This window comes from Mesoplodon mirus (assembly GCF_964341445.2).
Source record: "Mesoplodon mirus genome assembly, chromosome: 9".
Taxonomy (NCBI): Eukaryota; Metazoa; Chordata; class Mammalia; order Artiodactyla; family Ziphiidae; genus Mesoplodon; species Mesoplodon mirus.
Window position 1 is genome coordinate 94403876 of NC_138985.1, and position 27065 is coordinate 94430940.

Here is a 27065-nt window from a genome sequence, read left to right on the forward strand (position 1 = left end):
TTTGTATATATTGCCCTTATTGATGTTTTTAGAAAGGAAAGGATAAATATACTTTTAGATTTTTAGGAAAAAATATTAAAATTCATTTTAAGAACTTTTTCATTAAGGATTCGGTTGATTTAGTAGTAGCGTGACTTTCCCCAAGTAGAATTTGAAGAAACTAGAAGTTCTGTCTTTATAAGGTTGGTGCCTAAGTAGTGAAATACAGTTTAGAGAAGTCCAGTCCTTATTTTAAATATGCAATTTGAAGGTTTCCTAAAGCAAGGGCTCTTAATCTGTTGAAGTTATATACAAAATTTTATTTGTATGTACATTTTTCTGGAAGAGAATCCATGAATTCAGATCATCAACGAGTGCACATCTTCACTAGACTAAAACTTTTTTTTTTAACCTGAGGAGTAATAATATTTATTAAATACCTACTACATGTAGAGATTAGGATTAGCACTTTTATATGTTCATACGTTTCACTTAAACTGAAAAGGTAGATACCTTCATTTTACAGAATAGGTCGTGCTGTGTCCAGGGCTGTGGAGCTGGGATTTGAACACAGGTCTGTAGGACTGTCTGGCTCCAAAGCCCATGTTTTTGCTGCTGTTACTATAGTGGTTCTTAGTTTTCTAATACTGAAGATACAGTGAAAATCTCAGGTGTGATAGGTGAAAACAGAAAATACAGTAGATTGTGAGAGCTAAGTCCTGAGACCTCAGCAAATTTTAAATACATAAATACTAATAAAGCATATCACTTTGCTTATAAAATACCATAAAGTGAAATTGAAAAACATAGTTGATTCCTTTACGTCCTTATTAAAAGCTATTGCAGATATAAAGAGTGAGGAACAATAGCCGACCTAGTAATTGCTAACATTTATTGAGTGCTTCCAATGTGCCAGGTATTTCACTAGACTGAAACTTCATAGAGCTCATTTCAGCTTCTTTAAAGTGACTTGTATTTCACAGCAATTATTGCTTCCCAGTGTTTTGTTTATCTTGTTTTCTTAAATATTAAAAATTAATACTCCCTGAATTTTCTTTTCCTTTTTCAGTCTGTAGATATTTTTTTCATTTTGCTACAGCTCTAAGGATAGACTCACCATTTAAAAAAGTACATGGTGGCATAAATTTTACTCTGATTTTTCAAAGCTTTCTTCTATCCTAAGTGAATTCTATTATTCTTACCAGAGAAGAATGTACTATTGTATTGAATGTAGTAGAGAAGGAATGTAGTATTTTGTCCTACTTGGGAGTGTATGTCAATTTTATTGATCATAATTCCTATACCTGGCATTTCTCTACTTAGGTTATTCAACTCTGAATTGGGTTTCAACTCTGGGTAAAATAAGGCAAATAGAAAGAGAAAAAGGCATGTCCGTTTTGCTTCAGTGTGGAAGTCTGTCCAGATGAAAACTTAAAATATCCATGGTACCAGGCAATTCTTTGTTCAACTCTCATTGAATTTTAAGAACCTATGGTACCAGCCTTTTTCCCTCTCTCAAGCAGAATAGGTAGTAAGATTTAGGCAAAATCCCAGTGTTTGGTATCTATAAAAGAAGTTGCTTGTCACTTGAAAGAACCATTCTGTGGAAATCTGAACCTCTCTGACTGTACCAATTATATGTAAAGTGCTTTCATTTTTTTTTTAATGCCACATAATGGTTTTCCTTGATATTCTTTAAAGAAGCTATTGAAGAAAGTAGGTAAACCTGGGTTTTAGTTTTTAAATACAAATATATTCATATGGCTGTATTTCTGTAGCTACGTATGACACGAATCTTTTTCTTTCATACAGTTATCAGAAAGGAATTCTAAAATATAGCCCTAATACAAAGTATATTGTCATAGGCAGAAAATACAACCTTTTAGCAGGGAAATTACAACCATATGTTGAATTCACCCAAAAGATCAGTCTCTAGTTTTGTAATCATAGCCTTATGTAAGAAATAAAGCTCTCGGGACTTCCCTCCTGGGGAATCATTCTTAACAGTGGTTAAGAATACGCCTGCCAATGCAGGGGACACAGGTTCGAGCCCTGGTCCAGGAAGATCGCACATGCCACGGAGCAACTAAGCCTGTGTGCTACAACTACTGAGCCTGCACTCTAGAGCCCATGAGCCACAACTACTGAGCCTGCGTGCCTCACGCCTAGAGCCCGTGCTCCGCAACAAGAGAAGCCACGGCGATGAGAAGCACGTGCACCGCAAGGAAGAGTAGTAGCCCCCGCTCAGGGCAACTAGAGAAAGCCCATGCGAAACAACAAAGACCCAATGCAGCCAAAAATAAATAAATAAATTTTTTTTAAAAAAGGCTACACAAAAATTCACCAATTAAAAAAAAAGAAAGAAATATAGCTCTTTTTAAAAAGAGAGACAGATGAATCCAGTTGATAATCTGCTGGGTTTTGAGAGTTCAAGGGAATGGCTAAAGAAGGTAAGGTTAAAGAGCATATAAAATATCTTTCCCCTTCTAACTTATTCTTCCCTTCGAATATTCTAATGTCAACCTAATGTCCTATTAACTACACTTTCAGAAGGATTAGACTCTTAAACTAAATGTCCTGACAGGGTTCATTTTTATTTTGAATATAAATTTGTGTTTCTTAAAAGTTTTTTTTTTAATTTCATTTGTTTTTCTCTTGGTGTCTACATTAAACTAGGAATTAAGCTAACCTCTTTTACAAGCCTAGTAACCTTCCACCTACCTCTTCTTTTTGACACTTGAATTTTATCTAAGGTTGGGCCCATGCTATGTCAGTGCATAGTATATGCATTCTATACTATTTCAAAGTGGAAAGATGGATTTAATTACGAAAATAGTGTGCCATCTTGTGGAGGATTATGCAATCAGCATAGTCTGATTTACCCCTAAGAATCAGAGGAGGAGGATAGATATTGCAGTTGGGCTCATAAAATAAAAAGCCTGCTTCTTTGTGCAAAATGGTGTGAAGATACTGATGTGTTAACATTTCTACCTTTTTCTTAGTGTATATAAGATTTGTAGATTAGTACTTTTGGTAGTAAGTAGTTGTAGGGGTTATTTAGTACTGATACGAAAAAAGACCCGTAAAAAAGACTGGTTGCGTTTTAGCTTTTGTGGCCTGAGTGATAACTGATTGATTGATTGGTTGGTGATTGATTCATTTAGTTTCTGAGAATGAAATTGGTTTGATATCTTGAACATAGGCTATTATTGATCACTTTATTTCCGATCTTTCTGTTTCCCTGGCTCCTCCTTTTCAGTAAGTCCTATATGCTGCAAGTTCAGATCTGACCATGTCACATCTCTGCTTAAAATCTTCTGTTGCTATTTAATACTGTACTGTCTGTGGAGTCGAGTTCAAAACCTTTATATTGTCATTTAACCCATTTCATGATGTGGCCACTACCTGTCTTTTTAACTTATCTCCACTCCACTACTCTTTTTTTTTTCTTTTAAAATGAACAGTGCATTTATTCATCACACAGTTTTCACCACTGTGCATGCATTTTTAATTCTCATGGTAGCTTTAGGAGATAGGTACTCTGTGCCATTTTAGAGCTGAGGAAACCAGTGGTTAAGGAATTTGGTGTTGGTCACACAGCTGTGGTGATAGAGCTGCAGTTCCATCCAAGATCTGCCTGACTTTAGATTCTGTGTCTTTTAAAACACTTTTTATGTGTTTTTCTGTCTCTGTACCCTTGTTTTACTTTTTACCCTGCTTGAAAAGTCCTATTCTCTTTCCTTCGTTCTACCAGCAAAGCCACTTTCTGATGCATAGGCCAGATACCACTGTCACCATGAAATCTTCCTGAGCCCCCTCAATCTGGTATATTCTCTTCCCTTTTTTGAACCCCCGTGGTGCTTTTTTACCTTTCTTATGGCACTTAGTCTGCATTGCATTATGGTGATTAATGTACTTGTTTTATATTCTTCACTAAATTGTAAGCTCCTTGAGGGTAGGGATGATGTCTTCTTTATTTTTATTCTCTAAAGTGCCTTGCCAATTCAGATTAGTACTCAAAAAATGCTGAGTGAACATTTAAGTGGGTCTGGGAGAAATAGCCTCTGTAGCCTGTGCTCCTTTAAGAAAAAATACAGAGAAAGGGCTGCTGCATGAGGAGGATTGTACTGCCCTAGGGATGTACATGAATTGTTATATAACTTATAAGCATGAGAGTGGACATCCAGTAAACCAAGCTACTGCCATGTTGCAGATAATAGCATTTTCTTTTATCTACTTCTCACTACAGTTTTGTCTGATTATTTCTATAATCTTTAAAAGTTTTTGATATCCTTTATGCATTAAATAATATTTTTGCTGGTGTTTGTTTCTAGATAATATTTCATTCCTGAATGATTTAACTTAAATGATTAGATGATTTAATTAAAATTTTGTTATACATTTCATTCAGGTATGTCAAAAGGTCCTGTTACCATCTGATTCATTCAGTTTTACTATTAAACTTTAACTGGGACCACAAAGCATTCACGAACAAGAATGACATCTTGGATTAATTCCATTGGGATGCTTGCTCTGTGCCAGATTTTATTTTGCTCAGCTATCAATGAGGCTGTTGTGGAAATGTGGGTTTTCTTTGCTGTGAGAATTTATGCATACAAAGAGACCTGCTTTTCAGAAAGAACATTGAGAACCCAGATCCCAAGAGGAAGGGTTATTAAAGTTAGTGAACCAGGGTAACCTTATCCAAAGGGTGCCCAGAAACACTGTAAAACAAAAGGTCAATTGCTATTGCTATTTTAGTTACATACCCCCTCTCTCTCCAGGCTTCAGAATTTAATGGGGTTAATTGCATTTATAGTGAGGCCTTGGCAAATAATTTTTAAGTCAGATGAAAATTCTTTAGTTTTTTTCCTACAGAATTCTCAGTATCTGGGCATTAATGTGTGCCATTTGGGAAACAGAATGTTACTTAACTAATGATAATGGATTGTCTTATACTTCTGAGAGATGGCAGTTTTCTAATAGTTTCCATTATTTCACATTTGTACAGAGCCAAAAGTGTTCTAGGTACTGGGTTAGACATGGAAACATACAGTAATACTGGTTTTATTGCATCAGTGGTACTTAGTATCTACAAAGTATTTTGTGTATATTATGTGCATGTTTTAAAGGAAGAAATGCTGTTCTTGCTTGACAGCCTTCAGAATGTTTTCATGTAACTTATATATGAAGAACGTTACCACCACACTGAGAGTTTGTAAATGAAAAAATCAGGACCCAGGCAAGTTAAGTGACCTATACCTGATTACCCAGTTAGCACTAGAACTGTTCCAGTGGTCTCTTCTTATCTGGAAGCATTGTTTTACTTTCCCCTAGGTTCTTTCACTTAGAAAATTCACTTAGAGTTTGAAATTATATGAAAATATGTCATAAATCTCTTATCAGACATCTCTATGAATGGCAAGAATTTTCTTAAGTAGTGTTACAGTATTTCCAGGTGCATTTCAACCCTTCATGATGGGATGTAATTTAGATGACAGTCTCCGCATATATTGGCCTAGGGCATGTCAGAGAGTAGATGGCTTTATAGTTTTCCTGTAATGTATTATATTTAACTTTAAAAAATGGTAGGCATGTATAACAAGTAGACATAAGATATTTACAAAGGGAAGAAATATTTGAAGAAAGGAAAGGCACTATTATTTTATAAAGAAAGGTAAAAATTTTCACTGGTCATGGAGCAAGAAATGTTTTATCACGTGATAAAGTCCATAGGTATAATAGACATTTCAGAATTAGAAGAAACCAAACCAAATTCTCAAGATACCTGGAATGACTTAAAAGTTGATTTCTGAGGAGTTAAATCTACCACAATATATTTGGAAAAATTTCCCCCAGTTTCCATGGGAATATCAAGGCTCTGCATCACTTTATGCTTAAGATATCTAACTTTATCTCACAGCTAGTTTTAACCATTGTTTTTTGTATTGTAATAGAAAACAGTTTTAATGTGAAGTTTTTTCAGAAGTAGCTAGATAGCTTTATGTTATATTTTGCACTGTATATTCCTCTGGGATTTCTTTTCCTTTTTTTTTTTTTTTTTTTTTGCGGTACGCGGGCCTCTCACCGTTGTGGCCTCTCCCGCTGCGGAGCACAGGCTGCGGATGCGCAGGCTCAGCGGCCATGGCTCATGGGCCCAGCCGCTCTGTGGCATGTGGGATCCTCCCAGACCGGGGCATGAACCCATGTCCCCTACATCGGCAGGCGGACTCTCAACCACTGCGCCACCAGGGAAGCCCCCCCTTTTTTTTTTTTAACTATCTGAAGCTGCTTTGTTAAGAAGCTGGTAAATGTAAATTTTTTGTGGCCTGACACAGAAACTCCTAAACTGGCTGCACATCAGGATTCCCCCTGGACACTTTAAAAGTACTGATTCTTTTTACCCACTGAGGACCTATGGAATCCGAATCTTAGGGGATGCCTCCTAGTTATCTTTGTATTTATAAATCTCTCAAGATAGTGGTTCTGCAGCAGCCCTTCCGTATGCCTATATTTAGGAAATACTAGTATTTATTTTGGAATGTTAACCAGTTTAAGAATCTCATTTTTAAGTTTACTTAGATGTACCTTCTTAAATGATCTTAGAAGCAATGGCTTGATCTGGGTGCCTATACTTAAATTTTGTTCTTAAGTTTATTTTTTTTTGCACATATTTTTCTAATTTTCACAGAGACTGTTTATTTGTTTGGTGGCTGGGATGGAACACAAGATCTTGCTGACTTCTGGGCGTACAGTGTGAAAGAGAACCAATGGACATGTATCTCTAGAGACACTGAGAAAGAGGCAAGTTCTCAGACTTTTCATCCATCTGTACCATCTGTATTACGATAGGGGTGTGGTCGTACACTTCTTTTTCTGAATGATTTGTATTCTTTGTAAATGTCTATCAGCAGTGATAGCAGAAGAATTTGTGGTGACAAGTTTGGTTTAAGTATTCTTGCATTCCAGCTTCTATACCTGGTTCTTCAACTATTGATACATGAATAAATCTATTTTATAGAGATAAATAGAAATGGGTATATAATATAATTTAGTTTTTAACCACTTTAGTTAAAATGTAACTGTGTAACTGTTATTTTTCTTATGTTCTTGTCACCTCTACTCTTATTTTGAACATTTATCTTATTTTTATTTCCTCTGGAAAAATGTGCTTTTGATTCCTCACTGTCTTACTATTTTGGCCCCTCAGTATTTGACTATCTTATCAGTTTTCACAAATGATGTATATTTTATTTTTTACTAAAATTGTATGTATGTATTCATGTGTGAGTCTGTCTATTGATACATATATACATAAAGCTTTTCCATAGTGAATAGTATGTCTTGGATTTATGGCATTCTTTTATTTAATTTTTTGAATTATATAAGTGCATAATTAATTATACCCTGATATAAAGCACATATTCATATATTATTTTTTAATCATTATATAATTTTTTATTGTACTTTTCCCTCTAAGCAATTTCAGATTACAAGGTGAAAAATAAACTAAAACAAAACAGTAGTAGCAGCAAATGAAAAGGGGAGGAAAAGACCTAATTCAAAACCACTGATTTTAATCTAGGAAGGCCATTTTAAAAAAATCTGGTGCTATGTCTTTAATCTTAGGAAATTAGATTCTTGTTTACTTGGTGTGTTCCTTTGTTAATCATTTGGGTAGTTTTTATCTTTTTAAAGAGATCTTAAAATTCTGATTTTTATTTATAATCCCTGTGAAAATGGCCTTTACCTTTTCAATATTAAAGTACCATTTTCTGAAATGATTATTTTTATCCTCAACAAAAATAAAGACAGATCTTAAAAGAATACATATCTGATTTCTCTTAAACTATTTTAAATCTGAGTTAATTGTATTTGTAATTATTCTTGCAGGAAACCTACAATTCATCCTGAAATCCTGCCTCTTCTTCATTGAGGGTATCTAATTAGGGCCTAAAGTTCCACCGGTTCTAGCACTCAGTATTGCGTTTCAGATGTTTCTTCCTCTCTATTCCTTTTGGCACTAATTCCAACTTTGTGGTTTCTTTCTTAAACTTTTTTGCTTCCATTGTTGATCTCCACATCTATTGTCCATTCATTAGCACAGTCTTTAAAAAAAAAAAAAAACATTTGGCCATGTGACACCTCTGCTTAAACCCTATGGTTAGCCTCAGTCCCTGTTTCTGTTATCTACTGCATTCCATATATTACGTTACAAGCACCCACAAAACTTTAGTGACATATAGTAATAAGCATTTATTTTGTTCACAAGTCTGTAGGTTGGTTGGGCTCACTCATGTGCTGGGAGTCAGCTGACTGTCAGCTAGTCTAGATTAGCTTCTGAGACTACTTGGCTCTGCTCTACATAGCCACCCACCTTCCTGTTGGCTAGCATGAGTCTTGTTCTCGTGTAGGGGCAGGGCTGCAAGGAGGATGAAATAGACATGAGCGCTCAATTAGATATATTATTGTCCCATTTTCCCAAAAGAAGTCATGTGACCAAATCCACAGTTACTGGGTGATGGGCAGCACTATCCAAGGGCATAGATACAGGGAAGTGTGAGTAATATCAGCAACAACAGTAATGAAGAAGTTTATCTACCTTAGTTCCTTTTGCTTAGAGTAAAAACCTCAAATTTCTCATAATTTGGTCCCCATCTACTTTTCTAGCCTCATTTTTTGACTTTATGTGCTAGCCATACTTATAGTTGCTAGAATTATTCAACGTTCTCACCTGTGTTCTTTGTAATAGTGTTTTTTCCCAGTTTGGAATTAACAGAGGCTGCTCCTCCCATGCACCCAGCTTTTATGTAGTGTATGCCTACTTACTCTTTAAAACACAGTTCAGACTTCAGTTCCTCTGTGAAGCCTTTCTTGACTTCCCTAACCAGAATTAGAAGCTTCCTTAGGTGTGAACACTTAACCCCTTACCTTCCTTGAATGGGTTACTATAATGATTGGTTTACATTTCTTTTTCCCTTTGGAGACTCTGAATTCCTTAAGGCGTGGATCATATGCTTACTCTTTAGTGAGTAAATAGTTCAGATAAGTTAAATAAAAAATTAATGCTGGAGAAAAGCAAAGGAATGACAAATACAAAATTCAGGAGAGTGGCTGTTTTGGCAGGAAAGGCGATGGATTACAGGGGTCCTCAAAAGTAATGTTAATGTAATATTCTAAGTTATATTTAGAATGCAATTAATAATTATTTAAAACTAGTACTGGGAAAATACAGAAATTATTTTGATGAGAACACTTTTTTTCTGTTATTTTGAAGTCCATAGAGATAAGTAAAGTGGTGATCCAGTACTGGAATTCAGATTTATTATAATTTATTACTACTTTCTTCATTTAAACACCTAAAAATCTTTTGTTGATCCAGCAGTGAAGTGAATGAGGATATATGGCTCCAGCAAAATGCTCATTCCTTCCAAAATTGAACAGAGTTTCATTTTGTTTTTTACACCAGTAAGTACAAGTTTTATTATTTGATGATACCCCAGTGCATATGTTTTACAAGTATGATATGCAATTAAAAAGCAAAATTACTATGTATAAAATAAGTAAGCAACAAGGATATATTGTACAGCACAGGGAAATACAACCGTTATTTGATACTCACTTTAAATGGAGTATAATCTATAAAAATATCGAATCACACAGAAAAATCAAAATTAATTTAATTCACTTTAATTTACTTAGACTAAATAATGTATCTAATAGCTCATGTAGTAGATTGAAAGATAATAGAATGGCTCAGTTTTTAGAATACTTATTTTAAATGTTCATGTAGGTATGCATGTAAGTTTTTATCAGTTCAAAACAATTTGTATTTTTAATTTTGCATTTTTATAAATCTCTTTAATATTTAGCTTAGTGGAAGACAGCTAGATTCTCATATGTGCTTTTGCATTTAATCTTTTGTAACGTGTTGTTTTATGTGAGATATATGAAGAAGATTGGACCTCACATTCATACATTCTTGGAAAAGAAACTATTATTTTAATAGTAGCCTTTTTATATAATAGCACATGTATTTTTTTGATCTTATACCCCAAATTGACAAGTTGTTGTTTGCTTCTTAAAAATAATTGCACTGTAGTCTCTGAAACCATATCAGCTAATGTTTTGTAATTCTGTTACATTAAAATCCACTGATCTATGTTGCTCTTTGAATGGATCTTTTACCCATGCTTGGTTTTTTGCTCAATGTGTTGGTCACCTGAAAAATATTGGTTCCCTGAGTTATGCAGGTCTTCAAATGTTGACATATTATTATACAGTATCCCCCAAACCACATATGATCACTCTCATTAGAAAAATCTTTTAAGTGTTGGGAAGGTGTCAAGATCGCAGTGTCAGGTAGAAGTTTTCTAAAATTCTAAATTTGCTTAAAAATGTGCATTTTATTATTGGCAACAAATTTTATCAGTTGTTTTTCTTCAAAAATAACATACTTACTACATTTATTTTTCAGAAAATGTCTGAATAACCATATTTGGATTGTTAGTTTTCTTTTGAGTAAATACCATGTTTCCTAGAAAAAGCAGCTACGTCAGCTTGCAACTCAAACAATTGCATAGATGCTTTTCCTTGAGACAACCATCATATATCAAGTAGCACTGTTTTATAGTTTTCCAAATCTCTTTAATTGTGACTTAATAGAAGGCAGCCAGATTCATATCTGCTTCTGCTGTTAGGAAAATAACTTTGACTTTGTAGAATCCCTGAAGACCCCAGACTGCACTGAGAACTGCTGCTTTAATCCACATTCCCTTTTCACATATAAACAATTACCCAAATAATGCCTTAGTAATTTCCTTTATATGTATCTTACTGTTACCCCCAACCTCTATCCCTGACCCAGGACTTAATTCATGATCACGCAGTACATTTCAGTGTCATGTTTCTTTAGTGTCCTTTAGTCTGGAACAGTTACTTGACTTCTCTTTTGTCTTTCTTGACCTTGACATTTTTGAAGAATACAGGACAATTGTTTTGTGGACTATCCTTCAGTTTGGTCTGTCTGATGTTTTCCCAGGATTGGATATAGGTTAAGCATTTTTAGCAGGAATGCCATGTGGAGGACGTCGGGTCCTCCTAAGTATGTCCTGTCAGGAGACAGGCACATCATGTCAGTTTGTCTGATGTTAGCTTTGATCACTTGGTTAGGAAGGGTGCTCACCAGATTTCCCACTCCATAATTAATAAGTAATTTGTGGGGAGACATTTTGAGACTATGAAAATATTCTGTTACTCATCAAACTTCTGCCCTTTTAGCATCCATTGATGCAACTGTTAAAGCTTTTCCCAAAGTGGTTGTACTATTTTATATTCCTTCCAGTTCTGGTCACTCCCCGTCTTCTTTGCCTCCTGAACTGCTTTGGCATCTTTCTCAAAAATCAATGAGCATATAAGTATATGTCTCTCTTTGGACACTCTAATCTTCTCCATGATCTTTTGCTCTATTCATATTCCAGTATGACACTCCTTCAGGTCAAGTAATGTAAGACACTTTTGTTCTTCTTTTTAAAAATTATTTTGACTCTTCTAGGTCCTTTACATCTTCATATAAATTTTAGAATCATATTGTCAGTTTCTAAAACTGTTGGACTTATGATTGGAAATGTGTTCAGTCTTTAAATCAATTTGGAGATAACTGATGTCTTAATGATACTGAGCCTTCTAATCCATGAACAGGGTTAAATTTCCATTTATTTCAGTCTTATTCATTACCTCCCAGCACTCAGAGTTTGCAGATTAGAGGTCCTTTTTATTTTTATTAAATGGATCCCAGTGTATTTTGTTTTTCCATGCTATTGTAAATGAAACTTAAACATTTTTAATTTTCAACTTGTTTGTATCATGTCACTTTTCTAAGTCCACTTATTATTTCTAACAGTTTCTCTTCTGTTCTATGTTGATTTCTTAGGATGTTTTAAACAAATAGTCCTGTCATCTGTGAATAGAGACAATTTTAACTTCTTTCTTTCCACTCTCTTTTTCTGTCATAACTTTTAATTTTATTTTTTAATGCCTTATTGCACTGATTTGGACTTGAGTACAGTATTAAATAGAAGAGATGAGAATATACATCCTTATTTTGTTTCACATCTTAGCAGGAAAGCATTCTGTATTTCACTATTAAAGGGAAAATTAGATTTAGGATTTTCATACATTCTTTATCAGATTGAGGAAGTTCATTTCTATTTCTAGTTTGCTGTGAGTTCTTCCTCATGAATATTTGTTGAGTTTATCAAGTGCTTCTTCTACAATATATATATTGATAAGATTGTGTATTTTTCCCCCTTATTCTTTTACCTTTTTTTTTGGCCACGCCACGCGGCTTGCAGGATCTTAGTTCCCTGACCAGGGATTGAACCTAGGCCCCGGCAGTGAAAGCACAAAGTCCTAACTACTGGACCACTAGGGAATTCCCCCTTTACTCTTTTTTTTTTTTTTTTTGCGGTACGCGGGCCTCTCACTGCTGTGGCCTCTCCCGCTGCGGAGCCCAGGCTCCGGACGCGCAGGCTCAGCGGTCATGGCCCACGGGCCCAGCCGCTCCGTGGCATATGGGACCTTCCCAGACCGGGGCACGAACCCGTGTCCCCTGCATCGGCAGGAGGACTCCCAACCACTGCACCACCAGGGAGGCCCCCCCACTTTACTCTTTTAATGTGGCAAATAACCTTGATTGATTTTCAAATGTAAAATTGACTTGGCATTTGTGAAATAAAACCCTTTTAGTTATGAAATATTATTCTTATATATTGCTGTATTCTATTTGATATTTTGTTAAAGATTAGTTTTATTTCTGTATTCATGAGGTATACTAGCTACCTGTATGTTACTTCTGCTCTTCCTCCTTTGTAATATTGTTATTTGGTTTCAGTGTTATGTTGTCCTCATAAAATATGTAAGTTAGGAATGAAAAGAATACAGGTTTTAAAAAGGAAGTCTTTTTCTTCCTCTGTTTTCTGAAAAATTTTGTGTAAAATTGATACTATTTTTTCCTTAAGTATTTGATAAAATTTACAAGTGTAGGTATCTGTGGCTGGCCTTCTCTTTGTGGAAAGATTTAAAATTATGAATCCAAGTTTTCAGATTTTCTTTTTCATCTTGTGTCAATTTTAATGTTATATTTTTTCCAAGGGATATGTCCATTTTATCTACATGGTCAAATTTTACTATGTTTTTCATGACAGTTCCTTATTTTCTTTTTAATTTCTAGTGACCCTATATTGATAGTATTGCTTTCATTTCTGATACTGGCAATTTGTATTTTCTCCCTTTTAAAAAAAATTAGTCTTGCTAGTGGTTTATAATTCTATGAATGTTTCAAAAAAACAACTATTAATTTTCTCTATTTTTTTGTCTGTTCTGTAGTCTCTTGGTTTCTAGTCTTATCTTTATTCCCTTTTTTCTCCTTAGTTAGGAAGTAATTTGCTCATCATTTTATTGGCACTTGTGCTAATTAAGCTGAAGCAAGAAATTCTGTTATTCTCCTATTAAAACTTCAGATTTCACGTTCTAGGAAATATGGCATAGATACATTATATCTTACCTGATATTTGTTTTTCAGATTATTTAATTACAGAGGAAATTCTTTTTTTCTTTTTTCTTTTTTTTTTTTTTTACTAGGCAAAGAACTTTATTAACCTTTTTTAAACTTTATTCCCAAGCTTCTTCAGTTTAATTAGCTGCGAAGAATGAAGTGTATATAAGCAAAAACCGAAAAGAGCCACAGTGTCCAGGGGCTTGGGCTTAAAAATATTAGAGATCTAGATTTTATCAGATCCATAAACAAAATTTTAAAAAGCAGTCATATAAAATAGCAGCTCCCAGTAACTTCTTCAAGATTTCTCTTCTGGGCTTCCCTGGTGGTGCAGTGGTTGAGAGTCCGCCTGCCGATGCAGCAGACGTGGGTTCGTGCCCCGGTCCGGGAAGATCCCACATGCCGCGGAGCGGCTGGGCCCGTGAGCCATGGCCGCTGGGCCTGTGCGTCCGGAGCCTGTGCTCCGCAACGGGAGAGGCCACAACAGTGAGAGGCCTGCGTACCGCAAAAAAAAAAAAAAGATTTATCTTCTTCAGAAGTTAATTCAGTTTGCTTCATTCTTGGAAGCCTCATCAAAATTCTCCACAAGATCTGGAACTTCATCATCTCATCCTCTCCAGGGGCAAGTGGTGCTTTTCCATCCACAGGTTATTTGGGCAGAGCTTCAGCCAGTCTCCTTAAACTGGTTGGACTGTCTGCACCAAGGTGGTTTAAGGTGCTGGATAGCATTTCTGTCAGCTGCTTTGTCACAGCATGGCCTGTAATGGTGAAAATGTTTGCTGCCAGAGATGCCTGAACTTTAGGGTTGTTAAAGTGGATCACTGTCCCTTGGTTTGTGAACATATTCACTTCTTCAATACCAGAGATATTGTTTACCCCTAACTTCTTTAAGGAGAACTGAAGTTTTTTGTCATCTGCTGTGGCTGTTCTATGAACCACCTTCTTTCTGCGAGCAGTTCCTTTCCTACCAGTGTGCATTTGTGCCTGCAGTTTGGTGAGGTTTCTCCTGGTTCATGATAGTTTCTTTCATCTTGTTGCAGTGGAAATGAGGCCGTGTAGGGGACTAGGGTTGGCACTTAGGGGTTCTCGGGCAGACCAGCTGAGGTTAGGAACACACACACAGGGATGCAAGATGGCAGCTAGAGCAGAAATTCTTTCTTAAGTAATATTTCTACCTTATGTGCTGAAGATTTTCCTTGACGAAAATCTCTAAAAATAATTTTTAAAATAGTAATTAGTGTGAACACTAAATTGCAGATTCAAATCAACTTAATATCTGGATTAATAACACTAATGTCAAACTGTTCTTCCTGTCTAATATTTTTATTCCTTCATTTAATCTAAATAATGCTGGATTACTCTTCCTATAATACTGCTTTTTTATTTTATATCCTTCTCTAGAAACCTATAATAGTTCTTTAATGCTTGCAAGATTACATTCAGTTCTCCTCTGTCAGTCATTCACAGGCTTTCTATTTCTACCTTATACTTCAACTCTCTTATTTCTGTGGCAGGAATTCTTTATCTCAGTCATAACCCCACACATTGTATTTAGTGTATTTTTGCTTTTGTTTATCTTATCTTTGGGAGAAAACAATCTGGAAGAGTGGAAAGAACACAGTGTTTGGCTTGGTTACTCTGGGGCTTAGATTCTCTATATTAGTTTTGTGACTATAGACAGATTACTTAGACTTTGTGAAATGGTGATATTATTTCCTTATGGAGTTGTTACAAGGATGAATGAAATATATACACACATAATAGTAATAATATAGACAGAATTTAGTAAATATTTAACAAATATTAGTTCTCTTTCCTTTTTCCTCTTTCAGCTAATCCAGTCCTACCCAATTGAAGTTCCTTTTTTTTTTTCATGAACTCCTTTTTTGGGCCTTATACTACAGTTTTGTTTGTTTGTTTGTTTTTTTACCTTTTATTCTGTCCTGTGATACAAGTGATCTCAGCTAATTAATTTTTATTGATAATATATTGTTCTTCATTTTGTTCCCTAGTTGTTTAATGCAGCTGAGTCATTTATTGTCAGGAGAGTCAATTTTATATAATGTAAAGGCTGGATGAAGAAGTCAAGACTTGGATTCTCATTCTGCTTCTGTCACTAGCTTACTAGCTTTCAGGATGATATCATTCCTCTTTGAGCTTATATCTCCTCATCTTTAAAAGGAGATCATTAAACTACACTTTTATTAAGGTTCCTACCAATTATGAAATTCTAAATATTCTTGGAGTGCCTGTTTTATGCTAGATTCTGATGAAGTGTACAAAAATATTTTGGAAAACCAAATGTGTCTTTAAGTAGATTGACATGTACAAAAGAATTAAGGTCTATACACAAATGACTAAAATGTAATGGAGTATATAGTAAAAGCCATATAAGTGTTACAAACAGAGTGCCATAGAATAGAGAATAGTTCATCTCATCTTTCCTGGTAGAGTTTAAGCTTTTCTAAGGTAAGATTTGTGTCTCCTACTGCTTCTTTTATTTTCCCCTAGAGATTTAAGCCTAGTATTGGACATATATATTAGTTGGACTTGATACAAGATTCTGAGCAAACCTTTTCGTGAAAGTAAACAAAAAAAGGCATTTAATTTTGTCTTCTGTTATTTATTTTTTGAATTTTTTTCTTTTCATTCTTTTTTTTTGCTCTCCACAGAATGGTCCTAGTGCTAGATCATGTCATAAAATGTGCATTGACATTCAACGAAGGCAAATCTACACACTGGGGCGTTATTTGGATTCCTCTGTGAGGAACAGCAAATCTCTGAAAAGTGATTTCTATCGTTATGACATTGACACAAACACATGGATGTTACTCAGTGAGGATACTGCTGCTGATGGAGGACCGAAACTGGTGTTTGATCATCAGGTTTGGTGCACAGATAACTGTATGGTGGAATTAATTAGTGCTCAGTGACTTTTTTTTTTTTTTTTTTGTTCCCACATCCCCTCCCTCCTGCGTCTCCCTCCCTCCCACCCTCCCCATCCCACCCCTCCAGGCGGCCACAAAGCACCGAAGTGCTCAGTGACTCTTGCTCTTAGAGTTTATTTCACATGTTATATTGAGTTTTCTGTTGGTGGTTTCTACTATAAATACGTATGACAGATAATAAAAAGAATTACTGTTTCAGTAGGTATAAAGTTATTCTTTAAAAGTTATTTTCTCTTGTTTGGTACAGAATAAAATACTAAGATCTCAAAACCCAGTTGTTAATTTATAAAAAATTTAGAGAGAGTAGATGGAGCAATACATATTAGGAAAAACAAATTTAGTTTTATGATATTCATAAATCATACCAATAACAACTTGCCCTTTTAAAACTTTTTATTCTACATTCCTGGAAAATTTTTAATTATTTTATAATGAGTTCAAGAATTTGATATGTAGAGTTTTTCTTCCAATGCGAGTGAAATATATTTACTTTTGTATATAATCACAAACTGAGTATAAAACAGATAAGAATTTGGCATGTACTAGATGAAGTTTAAATTCAGCACCAGTAGAAGTCATAGAATGATGTTGTAGACAAGAAGACTACATACAGCAATCTCTTAAACCATTTAAATATTAATATGTATGTAGCTGTCATATCATCATCCCCATTATCATTGTTATCTGTCTTTGAAAACTTATTTTATATCAGTTCAGTACAGGTCAGTACTACCTCAAACAAAAAAGTAGCCACTTTGAATTCTGTAGGCAGTTTTGCTTGGCTTAACCCATGTCCAAAGGTTTTTGGAGTATGGGGAAGAAAAAGACTTTTAAAAAATCTGTAACACTATTGATGAACAAAGCATTATGTATTACTTGAGAAATGGGGGGTGGTGCTAGAATTTATGACAGAATCTAGCTTATGCCTAATATCTAGGCATTAAAACCCAAGTCTTTATTTATTGTTTCTTTACCAGTTTTTGTTAATCCTTTGCTTTAAAACTTTCCTCCTGCCATATTTATACTAACAAGTAGTTTTTATAGGAGAATGGTAAGGAAAAGAGGAGTGGCTTATATGCCTATTGAGTATGTGGTGGGTGGAAAATCAAAAGCATTAGTCTTCAGAGTACTCCCTAGATTGAATTTGGAACTTGTGCTGGCTGTACATAACCGAACTCTGTAAAGCTTTGCACTTGCCTGCTGACATCCTCAGTGTTGTTCATGTGGAAAATAAGAACTCGCAAAAAACTTAGACTTCTTCTGATCTTTTGAAAACAGAACATCAGCAGATAATGTTGTTAGGGAAACAGTTTATTTTCTTGCCTCCAACTGGTTACAAATTACTTTTCCCAAAGAGGTTTATGTTTTTACAGGTTGAAAAAAAGAATAACATAGGGGTAGTCTGAGTATAGCACATATGCTGTCCTTGTGTGGGGCCTTTGTTTCTCTTGACTTTGGTAAAACAGAATGTTCCCTGAAGCCTAGGTTCAATAAAGCTAGGTTTTCAACTCATTAGGTATTATTAACAGAACACTAGGGATGAAGAAGCCAGGATTTCAGTGCTAATTCAGCCAACAGCTGCTTCTGTGACCTTGAACAATTAACACAATGTATAAGCCTCCATTTTCTGTTCTGTTTCATGAAAATAAAGTTATAAGTTGGAACCTACTCCAAAAATTACTTGGAGTTGTTTGTGATACTTTAAGATTTGACAGTTAACATTCCAATTTGAGAGGAACGTGAGAAAGTTAGAGGCCTGAAGATAGGGTTAAAAGTTACTTTGCCATTTTGAATTTTAACATATTAAAAAAATTAAAATTCAAAGACATTTGTATTTCCTAAGGACACAGTGGCAGCTTAGTTCTGAAGCTTTCCATGTTGTTGCTTTGTGTGATCTTTCAGGAACAATGAAAACCAAACAAAAAGATTTAAAAAAAACACAAGTCACATATTCAGCAAAACCAGAAGCGAAAGAAAACCCACAACTCCCAGTTCCTTTTAAGTTTAGCCAAAAACAACTGGAATACCCAGAACCTGTACTGAAACTCACAGCAGTGTAATGCGGAGAACTGGGAATGTAGAGGAAGCTTAGCAGAAGTACATCATAATGGAAGTGTCATGAGCAGAGCAGAAATTGAACCCAGTGCAGCCCCTGGGGGAGTCAGTTAAATACCATGTGGAAAGTGCCTAGCAAGGCCCATAAGTGGTAGATATCAGAAAGCACCATCTTCCAAAAGTAAAGGAAACGCTATGACAAGTGGGGACAGTGGCTCTTTATGCATGTCCATTGAAGGAACTGGGGGAGCTCAAGGCTCGAGATAGAAGCCCCCCTAAACCAGATGAGGTTCATAGTTAGAGAAGATGGCTTCACAAGCGCTATATTTTGAAGAAGCCATTCAGTTCAGTAGCAATAGAGAAGGAAGTCCTTGAGCAAGAATGTCACACTTCCATAGGGACCTTGTATTATCTGGTCCAGGGGAATTCAGCTCATTTAAATATGAAAAACTAAAAAGCAGTAAACACCAAATCTTTAGAGAAGTACTCTAAACAAAAACAATAAAAGGAAAAAGAATAGCAAAAACTTTCTTTCATGCAACAGCAGATGAAAATTCTATTCCAATATTCTAACATGAATTAATTGACTTAATGAGGCTTGAAACTCTGAAGAAAACTACAAGGCATACATTCAAGAATGCAGATGAGATGGCCAAATAATAGGAGCAGGTGTAACTGGACCTGGTAAATCTCAAGAAAGAAACTGAAGAAAAATACAGTAACACTTCAAAAAATGAAGACTAGTTTACAAGGAGCATAAAGAAGAATAGGTTAGGGTCATAAGAAATGAGAAAGGCAGGTAAAGAAAACAAATACAGATATAAAGGCTAGCCAGCAAATTATAGATAGAGAAAGCAGGCAAAAGAGAGCCAACATACACATAATTGGAGATATTAAAGAAGAAAACCAAAACAATGGAACAGAAGAAATATTTATACATAAAATTCAAGAAGACTTTCTTCAAGAAGGAAGCCTATTGCATGTAGTATAAGAGGACCTGATATTGATAAATTCAGGGAAAATTGACCTGGGCATTCAACTCTGTGATATATATTACTGACACTGAATTTCAAAGATAAAGAGGCCATTTGGTGGACAACTAGATGAAATGATCCAGAAGTAAAATGAGAATGATATCAGATTTCTCTACAGCTGTATTCAGTGCCAAGAGACAATAGAGCAATATCTAAAAGGTATTCAAAGAAAAGACAGTGTGAGCCAAGGGTTTTATATCTAGCCAAACTGTCCTTCAAATATAAGCACATTTTGAGGAAATTGCTAGAAAATGGAATGTGAGCTAATCAAGAAATGACAGGACGGGCTTCCCTGGTGGCGCAGTGGTTGAGAGTCCACCTGCCAATGCAGGGGACAACGGGTTCGTGCCCCGGTCCGGGAAGATCCCACATGCCGTGGAGCAGCTGGGCCCGTGAGCCATGGCCGCTGAGCCTGTGCGTCCAGAGCCTGTGCTCCGCAAGGGGAGAGGCCACAACAGTGAGAGGCCCGCATAACAAAAAAAAAAAAAAAAAAGAAATGACAGGAGAAACTTTAATCACAGTATTGGAGATCTCAGCTCATTGATGTTCTCCCTGGGTCAGTGTGGATCATTGGCAGGCTGAACATATATTTTTACCCTCCTCCTGCCCAACATCCTGTGAAATGACAAGAGAATATATTAGTAATAGTGTAGAAAAACAAGAAAGAATGCCCTTAGGGAATTTAAAATATTTGAGGGAATTTCTCAGATAGAAAGCAGGTAGGATCAGATCCAACCAGAAGAAACCACAACCTATAAGATAGCAGCAACTTGAGTCTCAAAGCATGTAGTTGGGGCAAACAGTAGATCAGTTGGAGATGAAACAGCAGGACATTTTCCAGTTTGACTGAGCAGCACTGAACTGTGATAATTATTAATAGGTTAAGTGTTCATTGTGGTCATTGGAGCTGGACAGACAGAGCAATACTCCTAAGAGGCACTGGAGAGCTGCTGCAGGACCTTTCACAGCATCATGTCTCATCGTGCCTTACCCAGTCCCTTGAGGTAGACTACTGTATATGCAACAGGCAGATGAATAGGGATTCTCAGATACAAAGAAGACTAAAACAATAACCCCCAAATCCAAATATTTGAAGATAATTAATACTATGAGATATGAGGTACTGAACTCAACAGATTAAGAATCAACAAAGAAGAACAGTTTGTAGTGTAAATTGAGGAAGTCTTTAAGATAAATTTAAGTGATTTCTTAGAGCAATTCAGGAGGCTACTGCATTCATGAGAAGGAAATATATAGAAAAATTATAAATTAAAGATTTGATAGTGAAATTAAAATCTCAGTAAATAGATTAAAAAGCAGTGTGGACATACCTCTAAATGGTTACTAAATTAGTGAGGTAAGATTATGAGAGAAAAGTTAAACAGAGAAAAGGATCTGAAGTTCCAACATCCACCTTATAGGAGTTCTAGAAAGAGAATGGAGGCCAAAACAACAACAAGAACAAACCACTCAAGGTAAAAATGAAGAAAATTCTCAGAGCTGAAGAAAGATCGTTTTCAGAATGAAAGAAATTCCAAGTGCAGATCAGAATGAATGAAAAAGGAATATCCCTACCTAGATACTTCCTTAATGAAATTTCAGAACCAAGGAAGAAGAGAAAATCCTAAAAGCTACAGAGAAAACTGGTTACCTTTGTGGGTAAGCAAGGATCAGATTAACATGAGGCATTTTTGGAGGTTGGCGGGAGGTAGGGTAGTGGGTTGGACAGTACTATTTAGAAAGCTTTATAGCAATAGCTTCAACTTTTGTGAGGAGGAAATTATCTTGAACCCAACCTAACCCTAGCCAATTTGGTGTTCATGTGATAAAGTAAAATAAAAAGACGGTTTCAAATTAAAAAACATTTGGGGATGGGGTGGGGAATAAGTGGCTAACCATTATTTATTTGCTTTTATTTTATTTTAATTTATTTATTATTTACTTATTTATTTATTTATGGTTGTGTTGCGTCTTTGTTGCTGCGCAGGCTTTTTCTAGTTGCGGTGAGCAGGGCTACTCTTTTGTTGCGGTGCATGGGCGTCTCATTGTGGTGGCTTCTCTTGTTGCAGAGCACGGGCTCTAGGCGTGCAGGCTTCAGTAGTTGTGGCTTGCGGGCTCTAGAGCACAGGCTTTGTAGTTGTGGCCCACGGGCCTAGTTGCTCTGCAACATGTGGGATCTTCCCGGACCAGGGCTGGAACCTGTGTCACCTGCAGGCGGATTCTTAACTGCTGCGCCACCAGGGAAGTCCTGTGTATTTGCTTTTAGAAATTAAATACCTAACCTGCCAGAGTAGACTTAAAAGATTTCTTCAAGTCTTGAGGGAAAAGATTCTATGATTGCACAGAGTTTAATAAGCCATTGGATTTTCAAACATTTTTCAGAGATTAAAAGGAAACCATAAACTGACAAACAACATAAAGTTTCCTAGAGTGATTAAAACTTGTTATGAACAACATAAAGTTTCCTAGAGTGATTAAAACTTGTTATTTGATAATTGACCCTCATTGAAACTACCTATCTTATCCAGGGAAGAACCAAGCTGAAGGAATAAAATTGTTTCTGTTTTGTGTCATTGTTCTAAGATTGGGAAAGAATCAAGCTAAACAGTATCTTCCTCCCTTTTTGGGTTGGCTTGGTCTGCTATGCAAGAAAGAGCTACTAGGATAAAGATGTTTATGCCTCTCCCCTGATAACAAATGAGAATAGCTATATCAAAATGAAATTTAAATATCCCCAAAAGGAAAGAGAAACTCCCTTTGTAACCATATGAAGTAGAACCATAGGGGCTAGATGACAGAGACTGAACCAAATTAGTATGAATCTGTGAACTTACGAAAATGTAAATAGACTCACATTATGTGTGTCCCTCAGCAATGTATGGATTACTTTTCATGATATAATCATTTAAGATTAAAGGGTAGGATCACTTTTCTTTGTAGTGCCAGGGACATGAAAACTTTGACATCTCAGTTTTTCAACCATGTTCCCAAAGATTTCACCCTTAAGGAATTGTAGATTTTCATCTTAATTTATGGAAGTCTGCCAGAAACCTGGGAAATGGCAAGTGAGTGAATCTTTTTAGTGGTAGGTAAAGATTAGGAGGCGCTAGAATGCTTTCTTTTTAATATTTAATATTAAATATTAATTTTAAAATAAGCTTTACAATTAGTTTAATAGTTTCTTATTAAAAACAATACAAAAAATAGATAAATAGCAGGAGTAAATTGATGGGAGGAGAGAATTGAACATATAATGGCTAGTATTTGTGCTTTAGCAACAACAATAAAAAAATAGGTGTTTTATGTACACTTTATTCTTTAAACATAAATGCCACTTGTATTCAGCATCTAATTACCAACTTGGACGTAGGTATTCTTTGAAATAGAATTTGTTTCACCTGGAGACTGATTGCTGCAAATGTCTTTTCTTGTGTTTGTTTTGCTATTTGGTAACAACATAATTTGAAGAATTTTGTAAAATAAATGCAGAGAGATGAATTAAGCTGCATCACTCTTATTCACATATCTTCTCTCTTATTAAATGGTAGCAAGAGGAATAGAATGCGTGCCTAGAATGGAGAGAAGGGAGTTTCTATAAGGAGGATGTGATCACTGTTTGCCGACAGAGTATGATCAGTATTTACTCTTAGGTATAAGTCAATACCTAATGTATTATTGGTTGATTTGGTAAAAATAATGCAGCTTCAAGAAAGCATAAAGCTCCTTAACTTAGCATATTGTATTCTCACTGGAAAAAAAATGGAAACCTGAAAAGGTATTTAGAAATCCATCCTGAATCTCTGCCAGGTGTTGAGCAGTATTTTAATAAGTGCATATGATAATCAGGGATGGTATTTGGTGTTATTAAGACAATGTTCAGTTTCTTTGAGATTCTAAAACCGCACGCACTGGTTTCATTTTAGCACATATGATAGGAACAATCTAAAACTATTCAATCTGTTGCCTTGTTCTATAGATGTGTATGGACTCAGAAAAACATATGATCTACACCTTTGGTGGTAGAATTTTGACATGCAATGGCAGTGTAGACGACAGCAGAGCCAGTGAACCACAATTCAGTGGATTGTTTGCTTTCAACTGTCGGTGTCAAACCTGGAAACTTCTTCGAGAGGACTCCTGCAATGCTGGGCCTGAGGACATCCAGTCTCGTATAGGACACTGCATGCTATTCCACTCAGTAAGAATGTTCTGTACATTGTCTTATGTTATTGTGTCATGTATCTCTCAATAGGAAAAGAAGTGGTGAGATCTAATTCTTCAGTAAGAGAGCAAAATTTTTCATTAGAAATAAATGATGTGTTGGCAATGATAGACAAAAACAAAGCTACCTTTAACACGGAACTGTTTGCTAATTATAAGATTCTCCTGTCAACCTAATAATTCCTAAGTAGTTATCAGCTGAGTACTAATCTAGGCACTTTTATGACTAACTTCTGCTTATATGTAGTAGCTATTTCTCTTTCTTATATGCCTTTCTAATTACTGTTTTCTCTTAGTTTCTAGAAGATCAGTTTTCTTATCTGTTCTTATTTTCCCCTCTGCTACTCTCCATTAAGTGCAAAGACTTAAGAATTGACTTAATAGAATTAGAATTAAAATTTATCAGCAAAAACCAGCATACAGACATTTCTTTAACCCTTTTTTTTTTTTTTTTTTTTTTTTTTTTTTGCGGTACACGGGCCTCTCACTGTTGCGGCCTCTCCCGCTGCGGAGCACAGGCTCCGGACGCGCAGGCCCAGCAGCCATGGCTCACGGGCCCAGCCGCTCCTCGGCATGTGGGATCTTCCCGGACCAGGGCACGAACCCGTGTCCCCTGCATCGGCAGGCGGACTCTAAACCACTGCGCCACCAGGGAAGCCTTCTTTAACCTTTTTATGTGCTATAGTGAAAACTTGGGCTTCTTGCTGTGAACATAACTTTAAAAATATACTGTGGAATATTTTTAACATATAACAAAGTAGAGAGAAGAGTATAATAAATTCCCATGTACTTATTTATCAGTTTCAACAGTTATCATTATTCAACTATTCATTTTTCATATATCTAACCCACTTATATCTTATTTATTTTTTTAATGTTTCTTTGATTTTTAAGTTTATTCATAAATTTTATTGTGTTGGGTTATTTTGAAGCAAATTCCAGACATTGTATCATTACACCTATAAATACCATTTTGTATCACTAACAGGTAAGGACTTTTTAAAAACAATTATAGTATCATTATAAAACCCAACCAAAGTATTGACAAAAACGATTTCTTTATATCATTTAATACTGCATTCATTTTTTCCCTAAAATACTGAAAAATACCTTTTCATAGTTGGTTTATCCAAGTCAGGATCCAGATAAGGTCTATGTATTGCATTTGGTTGTTACAGCTCTTAAATTTCTTCTAATCCATAACAGTACTCCCCTCTCCTATTTTTTTTCCTCTGTATACCACTTATTTGTTAAAGCAAGTAAATCTAGAATTTCCCATTTTCTCAGTTTGACCGATTTTATACTCATGGTGTCATTTAACATGAGCCTCTATCTTTGGTATTTCCTGTGAGCTGGTATTTAGATCCAGAGGCTTGAATTTAGATTCACTCTCTTTTTTAGGGTGGGCCAAAAGGGGAGTTGCAAGAATACTTCACAGCTGGTCTGATTGCAAGATATAAAGAGACATTTAATGTGTAGTTGCCATACTTTTGGTGATGTTAAAATTGTTCTGGTGGGTTTAGGTGTTAACAGCCTGATTGATCAATTATAAAGTTTCCTGTTAACTTGTTATCTGATGGGTTTAGCAGCCACTGATAGTCATAGACTACAGTGACTATAGTCGTAGACTAATCTATAGTCATAGATTTTAGTAGGGTTTGAAAAATGGTCATTTTCCTAATTACATCATTTCTTCATTTATTAACTGTGATTGTACTATAAAAGCTTATCCTCGTTAACTAATTGGCTACCCTAATATGTAAACCACACAGGATAGGTAATATAAATGTTTGATTCTTTTCCTCTATCACCTTTTCATGTTAATGAGCTGAGGCTCCAGAGTTTACCAATTTTTTTTAAAGTATTATTATGAACTTGTGGATTTTTATTTATTTGATGTGTTTAATCCAATGCTGTCATTATTCTTTTTGATCCCCTAATTTTTCTCTATCTTTGGCCAGTGGGGGTGCCCACCTCCCAGTATACCTTTGCATATATGGACACACGCGTATATGTATACATGTCTTTTTTAGTAAGAGAAAAATCATGAGTTCCTACTGATACGTCCAAGTCAAATTTAAGATCATAGAGTTTTAAATTTTAATATCTTTGATTTTGTTTTTGTGTATCTTTTAAGGTTAAAATCCTACTTCCTAATGATGATATGTGACTTGGCTCTGTCTTTCTATAATAGTTTACAGAATAGCAAAACTAACAACAAAATCACTGAGTGCTGTTTAAGATTGCTTTCTGATTATTTTTCTGTTTAGGATGTTGCCCACTAGGGATGGGAGTCAAAAACAAGAATTAAAATCACTAAGAAATACTACTTTTCTGTGTGCTCATGTCTCTCTGTGTGATCATATCTCTGTATACAGGCTTTGTATATAGGCTTATTTGTTTCACTTTTTTGCAAAGATTATTTTTTCTTTTAAGTTAATTTTGTTTTCTAATTAAGTAAAAACATATACATAGTTCTAAAGGCAAAACCGTAAGTCAGTATCCTTTTGGAGATATATGGTTTTTATCCCTGTCTTCCTGTTCTGTCCCTTCCCCTATAGCTGCCCTTTATTAGTTTCTTTTGTTTCTTTTTGAAGAAAGAAACAAACACAACACACATTACTTTTTCTCCTTTCTTACACAAAGGCAGCACCCTATAGCCATTATTCTGCACCTTGCTTTTTTTTACTTTAATAGGATATCCTAGAGATTACCTCTTAGCAGTATATAGAGAGCTTCCTCATTCTGCTTTGTACCAGTATAGTACTCCATTGCATGGAATCTCTCATGAAATTACTTTTTTAGAGGTTTAAATTTTAAAAGGATCATTCTGAATTCTTCGTGGAAATGACTATTTTTTTCTTCTTTGCCCTTTTTTTCTTATTTTTCAGAAAAATCGTTGCTTATATGTATTTGGTGGCCAGCGATCAAAGACCTATTTGAATGATTTCTTTAGTTATGATGTGGATTCTGATCATGTAGACATAATATCAGATGGTACCAAGAAAGACTCTGGAATGGGTAAAGGCATTTAGTGATTCTTCTCTCATGTCTTAATTACTTTAGGTAGAAGACTATATCCCATTTTCTTTTCTTTCTAACCATTCTTTATCCTTTTCCCATTTGTTCAACTGAAGTGATTCTAAGAGGAAGAAAACCCTCTACCAGCTAAACAATTTAATTCAACCTGTTTAAAAATACCATATGAATTATTATTATTGTGATTTCCTTTGAGCAGGAAGACAATATGTGAATTTCTAAAGGAATTACGTG

General features: G+C 35.4%; 1 protein-coding gene and 1 pseudogene across 5 annotated transcripts in view; one reads left to right on the forward strand and one right to left on the reverse strand.

Annotated features, from left to right (window-relative positions):
• MKLN1 (muskelin 1) overlaps positions 1-27065 on the forward strand; it is a 362427-nt gene that overhangs the window by 282034 nt on the left and 53328 nt on the right. For all 4 annotated transcript variants that reach the window (XM_082632688.1, XM_082632687.1, XM_082632686.1 and 1 more), the window contains 4 exons: positions 6671-6783; positions 16207-16419; positions 23548-23769; positions 26684-26813. In XM_082632688.1, the coding sequence (XP_082488814.1) occupies positions 6671-6783; positions 16207-16419; positions 23548-23769; positions 26684-26813 (678 nt within the window). The remainder of the gene's footprint in view (positions 1-6670; positions 6784-16206; positions 16420-23547; positions 23770-26683; positions 26814-27065) is intronic.
• LOC309810632 (transcription factor BTF3-like) lies at positions 13591-14549 on the reverse strand (annotated as a pseudogene). The gene has a single exon. The product of its transcript is annotated as a transcription factor BTF3-like (transcript).